The 12,408-nt window shown below is 37.7% G+C and overlaps 1 protein-coding gene across 1 annotated transcript in view; it reads right to left on the bottom strand.

Annotated features, from left to right (window-relative positions):
* The window catches only part of lmbrd1 (LMBR1 domain containing 1), a 68,354-nt gene that overhangs the window by 16,302 nt on the left and 39,644 nt on the right, over positions 1-12,408 (bottom strand). The window contains exons 8-13 of the mRNA XM_073482093.1: positions 9,242-9,367; positions 8,147-8,299; positions 4,156-4,220; positions 3,887-3,989; positions 907-1,011; positions 671-820 (exon numbers count right to left, since the gene is read on the bottom strand). Of these exons, the coding sequence (XP_073338194.1) occupies positions 671-820; positions 907-1,011; positions 3,887-3,989; positions 4,156-4,220; positions 8,147-8,299; positions 9,242-9,367 (702 nt within the window). The remainder of the gene's footprint in view (positions 1-670; positions 821-906; positions 1,012-3,886; positions 3,990-4,155; positions 4,221-8,146; positions 8,300-9,241; positions 9,368-12,408) is intronic.

The following is a 12,408-nucleotide window of genomic DNA, read 5'->3' on the forward strand; positions in this document are numbered from 1 at the left end:
GTTAGCAGTAAACCCAAACAGCAGGTAATTATACTGTAATTTTCAGTAACACAAGAAGAATTTAAAAGGTTACCAGATTGTGAAAAAAGGCATACGTTTAAGGAATTTACTGTGTATAGCACTTAATATGCACTACAGACGTCACTGAATATGCTAGGCTGGTATATATGACACTGAGAGACAATGCATTCAAATGCTGGAGGTGAAAGCAGAGAGGAATAAGCCATGTTTACCCTGTGAGTCATATGGAGCTGGTTTTAAAAAGGTTATTTTCTCTCATTTAAAAAGAGGATGTTTCAGCAAAAACAACACCGCGGTTCATTTTAATTATGTTGTTTAAAAGATTTTTCTAGACGAAGCGTAGACACGAGGATGCATCTAAACTACATGCATACACCCACACAGCGAGCGCGCGAGAGAGAGGAGCTGCATCAGATCACACAGAGGGTAGACTGTCAAACAACAGATCCACACAGTAATAGCCACGTAGTCTAACACAGACAGACAGAATCCAAAAAGAACAAGCATCTAAAAGCTCTGCTGCCAGTCCGTGGAGACCATGCTGCTGCCTACACCCAGCTGGGCCGAAATGGTCTAAACCAACTGACTGACCGACAATGGCATTGTAAGAGCCCCATCCACAGCAAGACGTACGAATACTTTTCCTCACCTGCACAAGATACTTCTGGCTGCCATACATGACATATTGTGGGGCGAGGCTGTAGATCATGTAGCTGGTGTGAAGGACAATCAGTAGTAGAATCATACAGAGGAAGAGAAGAGCCTGGGGGCGAGTCCTCTTAGGTCTTATTTTGTACAGCTGAAAAACAAGAAAACGGTAATGTGCAATTAATAATAAACAAATCCTACATTTTAAGGTAACACAGCAATACGTCCTTTGCTTACCCTTATCCAGAAGAACCAGATGCCCAGGTTGCGAATGCCAGCCATGGATGTGACTACAAAGTACATGGTGATGACCGTGATCAGGATATAATCCAATGGGAAAACCTGTGATATACCAAGGACACAAGTCAGCTACGTATACAACATCCAAGTGCCTATATAAAGTCAATATTGACAGTGAAGGAAAGTAACTAAAAACATCAACTCAATTACTTGATTATTTACAGTTTAAGCTACTAAATACTTCTACTACACAATGCCTCAGAAGCAAATATTACACTTTTGACTGCATTACAGTAATTTTAAAACTTTAGTGATTAGTATTTTGAAGTTTCAGATTATTAATGCAAAATATAATCATATAAATTATGATGTATTATAAAAGATTCAACTGTATAACGTTGTAGAAAACTAGCCCCACATTAACCAGCAACAACATGTAACGGATGCACACATTCATGTATTAATAATTATATTAATTATAATTAATAAAATGATATACATGATTCAGAAATTGATGATGATTCTGCAAAATGAGTACTTTAACCTTTGGTAAATTAAGTATATTTTGATGCTAATACTTATGTAGTTTGACTGAAAGCAATATAATGTAGAAATTGGCATTTTGTGCAGTTTGGCGCCCCCTACAGCTTTTGAGTTCAACACCACTGTCGTAAATACAAATCCCAGGTCTGTAACAATTTGTCAGACGTAATGTGGGTGCTAACTACAAACAAAACTTATTACGTCATAATAATGTTATGTGTTGAAACGTGTATGTTGAAGTAAACATGTATGTAACGCTGTGATCCTACCCTCTCACTGAAGTTACATAGTGCAGAAACAAGTGATAGGCGGGGCGCAGTGGCTGAGACAGAGACACCATTCACCTTATTACAAGACACTGTACCATCAAATTGATTTGTGTGCTGTTATTTTAAGGTAAAAAAAGTTACATAATGTTGCTTTAAGGAATGTTCTGAATGCATGACTTTTACTTGTAACATAGCACTTTGTGGTATTATTATTCTTACTCAAGCGAAAGATCTGAGTACTTCTTCCACCACTGATTATTGCTATCAGAGCCAAACATTCAGGCTGGCTGCCTCTCAAGGATCCTTGGAGCTGTCAATGAGCAACCATCATCAATACCACTTGTTCTAGCCCAGTCATTTGAAGCACATCTGAGCTGGACACTCAAGAATGTTGAACTCTAAAATATGTACTCCTGCCCTCTTCCTATTAATCAGTAAATAGAATATTTACAGATTTAGTGTGGACAAAACCTCACAGTACCTGAAACATAAAGTATGTATTATGCTCTGTGACCTGAAATGATCTGATTTAACCTCAAACCTGATCCCTATAGAGTACCATATCCCATTCCTGGGTTGGTGCACTTAATTCCTTAAATACCAAGGTCATACTTCTAAACACTAGCCTTAGACATTTAATCAATGCCAGTATCTATGAGGCAATTCTTTAATGGCCTGAGCTGTCAGTCATTTTTTCCTCTAAATTCAGCAGTAGAATACTAAGTTTAAGAGAGGCGGTTCTTTTCAGTATCCATACCCGCGGCAACGACTTGGAGGAAAGAAGCAATGGTAGAGATTTAATAATCTGTCAATCTCAACAGTTCACATTTTAAAAGCTTAAAATGAGGCTTTAGCCTTTTGACCACATTCCTAATACTGCTTTACAGAATCCACAGGTTTATTCATGTAATAAAAATGCTTACACATGAATTAGATTCATTATTTGGCAACTTAAAAGCTGAAAAGAAATTGATAATGGTTGCATTTTTCGATTTTGAATCTGATTTTGAGATTGATTAATACCCTGATTTGTTAAGCTCCAAGTTAACCAAACCACCAGTTACAACACTAACATGGATTTTGGATTGCAAAATTGTAATAAGCTAAATCATTTACTGTAAATTCATATTGCCATTTATTCATCACTGGTAAAATTACATTATCGGCGAACAGTCATTTGATTTATGCAGGGTGCAGATCATTTAAATAACATGCAGAATAATTATGGGTATTGGACAGTTTATTTTGTCACTTATTTACTGTCATTTTTTAGGTGCTGCACTGTACCTTTTATTCTTTTATTTCTAAATCTGGTACATTCAGAAATGTATACGATGAAAACTTGACTGAATGCAAAATGAAGAGAGCCCTGAAGAGCATGCAGTGGTTTTATTCGTTCAGTAATTCAATCAATTATGTCTAAAAGGTAGTTGCTTAGTTATGTTTTAATAGACTGTATTGTACTGGACTGTACTGGAGAGGTTACCAGGTTTTACAACTTACTGAATAGTAACCTTTGCATCATTGTGTATAACCTTGTAAATAAGCAGTTTCAGATTTAGATCAACGGGTCCTTTAAAACAGTTGTTCTACCTGTACAATGCTTATTTTTGCAGGACCCTGTCACAGAAATGTTGATTCATTCATTATTATTTAGAGTGTAGCAATTATCCTTTTTTCTTCATTTATTATCCATTGTGCTCAGGTTCATAAAAGTGTTAACTGTGCTCGTCATGTTGCATTTGGAACATTTAATTATTTTGAGGTTACTACCTAAAGTGCACTTGTGAATATGATTTATGTGGGGACAATGTCCTGTTTTGTGATTTTGTTATCGTATGGTCTTTGATAAAATGATAGGTTGTGCTTATCAGACTGTATTTAAAAGTAAAAATTGACATTTAAAGCAATAGGACTCCCTTAGTGAATGTCACTGCTTTTGTAGTTGAGATTCTGTTATTTCAAAGTTCACCTGCACTAAACTGAAGCCCATACACTTCAAGTTTTTAACAGTATAACAAGTGCATTTAAGGATAGCCAGGAATGAAGCTTTTAAATTAAGCTTCATTTAGGTTAATGATGATGGAGACAAGCAAATATGGCTTTAAGCATATCTTAATTGAGGATAATCATCTTTTCACCATGAGAGATGAGAGGATACTCACGGGTTGCAAGGCTAATAGAAGTTCATTCAGAGGATTGGTGAGGTTGGTGCCAAAGATTATGAACCCTGAGCTGATGCCAGCAGAGTGGAGAGCTTTATCCAAACTGAAACACAAAGGAAATATTTCAATATATGTGTATATCTCCTGGAAAACAAAACAATAGGAAAAAACTACACTGTAAATTTTTGTTACACTGCCTGACTTGATGACACATATTTGTAAGCTTCATTGTTAAAAATCATGTTGTTACAGAACAAATCAGGACTTACTTTGAAATGAACAGGGCGACAGTGAACAGCAGTGCAACCAGGATAAAGAAAATGCCCAGCAATATCTGAAAAAAACAACAACAATGCAATAAAACACATTAAAATACCAAACAGTGATATGCACCCACAACCAAAGGCAGGATCAGCTCTTACAGTGAACCCCATGCCTGAAGCCTAAATAAAGGAATATAAATGTTTTCAAATGCTTCCGCTGGGTCAGAAAATATAACCTTTCTGCCATTTTGACAAGGACGGACCATATGGCTTGGCCAGCCTCAGTTTGGCACTGTTGCCTAAGGTGACAGGGGGGAGCAATTGCACAGCCCAGACAGAGTAGGGAGGTTGCAACCAGGGAGGCAGAAGGTGGGTGGCAGCCAAAAAGGCAATAAACCCTATCAACTGTCCGCCTTCAAGAGGGTGTTAGCTAACATATCTTTTACCAGCCGTTGTGATGAAAAATTCATGTGAACACATGATGTTCGAGCAATGTATAGCACCATGTAAAACAACAACATAAACATGGTGATATTTGGCCCCTGACCACCAGTTACCATGCTCATCATGCCTCAGGATAAAAGAGTGATTAGAAGAGACTGAACGTAAATTTAGGACCTCTGACATACCAATGTCAATGGTATTTTGTCAAATTAGCTTTGACAAAACATTCTTCATGTAATTTCTCAATGATTGCAGTAAAAGCATCAATTACAATCAAGAAACTGATAATCACCACACTTTTTGTCATTATTGTTTGATTTTGTTTGACAACTTGAAATGTTAGACAGCCAGGTGGAGGAAAAATACAGTCATTCAAATGTACTGATTAAACTGCCCTTATCTCCTAATCCAACCAAGCAAAAGCCTAAAGAAGAGATTTCCTAACAGTGGCTTCTAAAAATGAAATACTGTACTAAAGGCTAATAAAAAAAAGTTTTTAAATCTTGTAAGATGGGATTTATTTTCAATATCTTAAATGAAAAGGTAGCACTTTTCTTTAACAAAGAGAATGGCATAGTATTATAAATTACACTGCTCTGCTTGAAAACTGTTTTATTTTTTTTAACCTTTGTTTTATGATCCCGTCATAACACAGTAATTATTTTGTGAGGTCCAAGCACTACAGTGTGTGACCATCGCTGTTCCACATGTTCAATAAGTCATTCTCACTCACCCATGGTTGATATAAAAAAGACAGCATGTGTTTGAGAAACAGTGGCACAACTGCTCTGGAGACATCACAATCATTTGGCTTATCACTCTGCACCAGTGCCTAAGTATACAGTAAATAAATCTCCCAACTCATTACTGTTTAAATTTGAGTCTGGGGACTGTCATTAGCAGCAACCCCCATTGGTTAAAGACAAACTGTTACAGGCACTGGTTTAAACTGTTTGTGCATGCCTGCAGTGCAGAAAAATACTGGAAAATGAATGGCAGTGCAAAAGTAAAATGTGAACAATGAGAATAAGGTTGGAACTCGTCCGGTCAGTAAGGTAGAAAATGTGATGGGAAAACAGTGGGACCTACAGATGGGTGACAATTTAAAGGACAAACCAACACATCTCCTTGTCTTAGCAACCCTCTCTTCTCTTTAATAGGTATTCAACTGATTTATATTATATTATATATATAAATATTCTGCTCATCAAACCATTCAACCACTCATGCCTGTATGAAAGCATCTGCATTTCTGTGATTTGCTCCTCTCATTCATTTCTAACTTCACTTTGTCGCCCATTAGTTATTTGACTGCCATTGCTGTTGCGTACAATAGACAATAAGGGCATGCCAAGCATGCATGCTATTATGTGCACTATGCACTTACTGTAGTTGTGGGTAAAATGAAAAATGAATTTGAAGGTGTGGAGATTATTGCAGTGAATCATTTAGTAGCATTTTGGCCAGGTCCATTAGTCTTATTCCTGTTCAACAGCCAAAGCAAGAAGTGTGTGAGTAGAAAAAGCACCCTGCTGAATGCACAGTCTAAAATGATCTTTTTTTACCTGCTACTGTGGCAGGTCTCTTCATATTTCCACTGACCACTCATTTTTCTGTCAATCACTTCTGAAATCTATGTAGAAGGCTTAACATTGTAAAACTGACTCAGTGTGGAATATGTAATATACCACAAAACCTTAATCCCGACTACTTTTAACTTAAGGATTTCGTTTTGAAAGTATTATTTCGTGATATTCAAAAAAGCTTTCCTGGTGGCAGGTGACCTCAAATTTTTACCTGCCACAGCCAACATTTACCCTGTATCTGGCAGTCGGCAGATGTTAATATCATTTCCTGGTTGTCTTTCAGGTGTAAAGAGGTTGCATATATATGACTCCACAAATCTGTTGCCAGAGAATGATAATGTGCCTTTGAAGTAGAATTTACATCTTAAGAGACAGCCAGTTACTGTGTGACAAGAAAATGAGTACAGGTGAAATATTTTTTACTGTGATAGGTTTAGGAAAATTTAGGAAAAAACTTATTTCCCCACCCACCCCTATCAAATTGACCCAGAATAATTACAGATGGTGATTCTGTTATTCTCATATTGGTCATGACAGCCTCTGGGCTTTGTAAAATTCAAATAAAGTATTTTTTGGGAAATTAAAAATGCAATGCTGTTTATATGCCAACCCTACTACAAAGATGCTAATGATCACAGCTGCTGCTCCCTGGTAACTGAGTGGTTTGGTTTGAGTAGGATGCAGAAAGTAGTTAGGATGAGTGGGAATAGGCAACCTTGAGGGATTTTGGTTGTGATGAGCATTTTTTTTTTTTTGAAATTGTTGTTTTCAACGTGACCCCAGTAAGTACTTTTTCTACAATTTTGATGGTTTAACTATTGTATGAAACTGTGTAGTTCATAACTGAACAATTGATCAGTTATATCAGAATCTAATTAGTTATGGCTATTCTGTGCTGGTGCTTTAGTGAAGGTACCCACTAGGGATCTAGGGAGCTGTCTCCAGATGTTTGTCTGGACTGGGCCAGTTAAAATGTAATTTTTTTTTGAAGGGGCACTTTGTAGTTTTGGAGAAGATATTCAAACTCAGAATTTTAATATTTACTTTTTTAATGAGGTAAAATAAAAACTCAGAATTGTTTTCTTCCAAAACAAGCTGTTCTCAGAGGAAAATAAGGTCCTCAAAACACTGTTTCAAGCTAGAGAAGTGGCAGGGTCCGGCAAATATAAACAAAGTAAGACAGTATGAAATTGTGTTGTCCTTTAAGGTCAGTTTGTTTATTCAGTTAAGTTTAGTTCAGTCATGAAAACAAAGAGATTGTTTATTTAGTTTGTTTAGACATAAAATTCAGTCGGTGAAGATTGTTCTCTCTTAATTAAAATTAAAACTACATAATGCACCTTTAAGTCTTAAACAATTTGTGGTATAACCCCTTTTCTTTCCCAAGGGCGAATTTGAATATGGGAGCAACAATATTGAAACTGCATAGACGAGGTCCAGGTGCTAGTTGCCCAACCCAAAAAAAGTAAATCAAAGAGAAGTTTGTGGTTGCTTTGGTGAATCCCTGGGGCACCATGAGATCCTGCTTGAGAAATGTGAGTCTCCCTGAGAGACTTCAGAGTAAATTAGGTGAAGAGACTACCCGTGGGAATCGTGTAAATATGCAGTTGTGTGAAGTAGAACTAAAAGTAAATCTAGAGCAGTCCAGATTAGAACTTGAGCACAAAGAAACAATTGGGGGGGATGTGGAAGATGGAGAAAATGAGCAAAAGCTGTATACTTTGCCAAATACACATTTTTAAATTATACAACTATTAAGTGAAAATACATAAAATTAGCTGTGGTATATTGGGCAGCCCTAACCAACTCTACTTGGAAACCAATTAAAACAAGGCCTGAACACATGAAGCTAAATAATGTTGTTTGTAAGATCACATCCAATACAAAGACATTAAAAGGATTTGCCTTTGTATACAATACAGTCCATATCAAGACACTGGAGCCAATACCATTCTCACAAGACTCACCTTGATAGGCCTGAGAGCAGAGCCCACTTTAGTGCAGCAGTTCCTTTCTGCAATTTCCAGGTGTCTCCCCCTGCGCTGGAGGACCTGTAGTTTGCTCTCTAGCTCCTGCAGGTTGTGTCTGTCCCTCGAGGAAAGGGGACGTCCATCATTACACTGGCGAGAGGACAAACAGCCATATAAATAAACAACCTATGCATGTATGTTCACTCTGACATAACATAGTTGGAAGTTTTATCAGGATATTTAAAGTAGACAGCATACATAACTGAAAATTGAAGTTTTTAACATACCCTGAGATTCCCAAAATATCCATTAAGAGAAACAGATTTGCATTTAAAAACATATTTAACATTCTCTTTGGATATAGTTATTATGTCGGCAGGGGATATTTGAAGCATTAAATATTGCGGTCTAATGATTTGGGTATAATTTAGCTGCCAGTTATAATTAGCACTATTACAAATTATGTTATAAAGTTGCTATTTCTCTACCTTCAGTCTCTGAATAAATTATTCAGTGTTAAGTATTCAGATTATTGCCATTCACCTATTAAAGCAAACTGTTTCGTGTGTGTTCTGTGTTGCACTTTAGCTTCCTACTGTATGTCATATTTCATACAGCCATACCTGGTTTTCAATTATTATATCTACGCAGGGGGACAGAGGAGGAATGATGAATGCTCATTTCTTCATGTTGACACTGGCAACTAATAGCAACTAACAGATGTGTATACTTTGTTTGCTTGTTTGTGCTGCTTACATTCGAGCGGTTCGTCAATAAGGACAATGCTAACCATACATAATTGCATGCTAAGATAGAGGAGCACGGCAGAAAGATAAGGAAGAAAGTCTGAGCAGCAGGAGGCTATGCATGTGTACCTTTCAAAGAATGCATGATTTAACAGAAGACTGTATTAAAATGTGTGAAAAGATAACAACAGTCTAATATGTTTAATTGATAGCACTGTTGTTAAAGTAATGATCTATGTCCTCTAGGTTATGTTCTATGAGGTTATTCCATGACTTGGATATAATTTGCACTATGTCTTTATGTCACATAAAGTGCTAGTACTTTGTGTCATTTGGTGAGACCAACCTTGGATTTCAGCTTTTCTATCTGATGCTCAACATCATCAATGTCCTCTGTGTTCTCCAGGCGTTCATACACCACACTCCGGGTGCCTTTTATCAGATTCAAAGGCAGCACAGACATACCGTATGCCTGAAAGAAAGTGCAAACCCACCATTATAATCGCACATTATTGTCATAGAGGGATGGCACATATGGCACGTGCATCCACCCACACATACCAACGGCTGCCTGATGACAGACTCATCACTATGTGGAACGAGCCAACAGTCAAATGAGGGTAAGTAAACACACACACAGCAAATCATATAGTCCCTGGCCTCCCGGGCTATGTCATTTTTGATAGAGGAAAGAATATTAAAATGGTGGAATCTATAATTGTGCTGAGGTTTATTGGTGAACTTGCTGCAACCATTTTGTGTGGATATCACTGCCTTATATCACTCTGATGCAATTTACAGCTTAACAGTGCCCCCATGTGACAGCACCATCCTCTATCCAGGATTTGATGACATTTTTATAGGCAGAATTTTTTGGAGGAAAATCTGGGTTAGAGGAGTGGGCATCAAGGTTCCATCAATATTGAATGACATGAATTTAAATGAATAAACATCAACTTTTCTTCTCTGTTAAGCGGCACATACAATGTATAAATAATTAACAATGATAGCCATACATACAGAAAGAGATACACATACATAAAGTGACAGCAAAGAGAGGCAGAGAGAGAAGATGTGCACTAAATTCAAAAGACAATTTTCAGCTAATAGTGGGCTTCAACCTCCTGAAGGGATGCTTGAACTTTAATTAAAAATGATGGAAATCTCTAATACCAGGAAATAGACTAATCAATACAAATGAAAATAACAGCAACAGGCCGATGCGTTCTTGTTCTCCCTGTACCATCTCATTCTAAGCAACTTGGAGGAGTGCCATTTTATGGATTCATAATAAAACAAAGGGGTCCTCTGTGCAAAGACACTTTCAGCCCTGTCAAAAGATGCTGCCCTCTTTCTTCTATTTTTCAAGTGGAGAAACGTCAGAGCCTATATTTTTCTCAACCAACTTTTACTAGTTTCTGAGTGTTAGTAGCGGTAAGAGAGTCGCATGGGATACTAAGTCAGGCTAGACTATTATTAGTCTCTGCTGTGGATCTCTGCTACGGGCGAATGTCGCCTCCTGCAATGAATCATGGAGCTCTTAAGGCCGGAGCATGTCCCGAATATCAAACACACTCATAAAAGGAAAACCTGTCCCAGATCCCAAGAGAAACATTTCCCTTCCCTTCAAATGTGCAACTACATGGGAGAAATATAAAAGGAGAGAAAAAACACAGGTGTCCCTCTGCTGGAGCACACAATTTTAGTTCACACATTATCATGCTTGCTCATTAAAGTTATTTTAAAACCCAGTGTGGTCAATAATAACCAGAAATAGCTTGGAGCAGGGTGGATGGGAGTGTGTGTGTGTGTGTGTGTGTGTGAGACTGTGTGTGTATGTGTGTGTGTGTGTGTGTGTGTGTGTGTGTGTGTCATTTGATGGGGGAGTTACTGGCTGAAATCATTCAGAGAGAGTCATGTGACTGCTGAGTGGGAAGAGGGAGAACTAAGTGGACATGGGTCTCCTACACAAGCCTCCTCTTTGTTGCTCTTTCTACTTGTGATGATGGAGCCAGAAGGGAGGAGGCAGAGGAGGTCCCCCTCTACATTCTCCATACCTTTTGATAAAGAGGTCAATCCAGTATAATGCAGCTAATTGGAAAGACTCAGACTACAAGGTGGCTTTAAAATAATTCCACTAATGTGAAATGACCAAGCTCATGCATTCAAAGATATTAAAATTAGTACATGCACATTTCCTAATTCCATTTGATTAATAGGACAAATCGGCTGGTTGGAGCATTAAGAAAGAAAAGCTCCACAAACCTAATGCAGAACAGCCTTGTTAATGCGTATGTGTGTCTGTGCTAGAAATGAGACGGTGATTAGAGGTCATAAAGATCATGAAATCAAACTTTCTCCACTAAGAAATCCTTTAGAATGCTAGATTTTTTTTTTTGCCTCCTATATTTTCATTTAATCCAAAATTTTCAAAGTCTGTACACAAGTTGTGCCAACTGACAATCACGTCAGCTGATTGACAGTTGAAGAGATGATCACTAACTGTTGCCCCCTGTTTTTCAGGCAGTGGAGCAAAATGTTCTGATGAATAATTAAAAAAGTCGAATCAGTCTGCTGTGGTATTTCACAAGTAATTTCCTACACATACGTGTTTTGCATTATGAAACCAAAATGTAACCGAAAAAATACCTGGCGCTGTATCCCCTCCAGCACATTTTCTGTATGTTGGTACATTTGCACATTTTAAGAAATGTTCTCCAAACACCAGATGCCCCCACTGAGCTCTGTCTGGTCACTGTTTTTACACATCAAGGTCAAGTCACATTTTAGAACATCTTGGCAGAAGCATATGATAAATGTGATATAAATGAACATAAGCCATACTTCTCATGATTTTTAGTTCATTAAATCAGCAATCACAGAGATGCTTTACAGTCTATTATGGATTTATTTGGTTCCCGTCTCACAGAGATTGGAACTAAACTCCAAAATATTGCCTGCATGTCGCCATGTTTGTTATAAAAGTGTGAAGTACTGGATAAAAACAAAACAGGAGCAGATGCCAAAACTGGAGGAGCATTTGGGATCACTAAGAATATTGAGGGTCTAGGTGTATGACTGCTTGCTTGTTAAAAAGTTCCTGTTGCCAGAACTAGCACACTGTTTTCTTGGTCCCAAGGTGAAACAAGGAACTCCTCCATAGCAGCCAACCAGGATTGTCCATGACATCAGTTTTAGGTCGAGCAACCTACGGACCATCCACAGAGATGGATGCTCTACAGATTCAATAATTGACTGGCGGTTTAGCATTATGGTCTAATGTAAAATCTATTGTTCTATCCAGGCATCATCTGTTATACACAAGATGTTGGGGTTTAGGGGGGGGTTGTAGTTGTTTGCTTTCAACATGTCTTTGTAGTTAGTGTTTTTAAGGTCTTTTCATTAAAATTAAAGAGTGACTGGGTTGGTCCGGTTTTTCACTAATCTTTACATCCAGGAGTAGAAGGGACACTTCCTTATTTCTAAAGGGCTTGACTATTATTATAATGGGAG

This window comes from Pagrus major, chromosome 15 (assembly GCF_040436345.1).
Source record: "Pagrus major chromosome 15, Pma_NU_1.0".
In the NCBI taxonomy this organism is placed as follows: domain Eukaryota; kingdom Metazoa; phylum Chordata; class Actinopteri; order Spariformes; family Sparidae; genus Pagrus; species Pagrus major.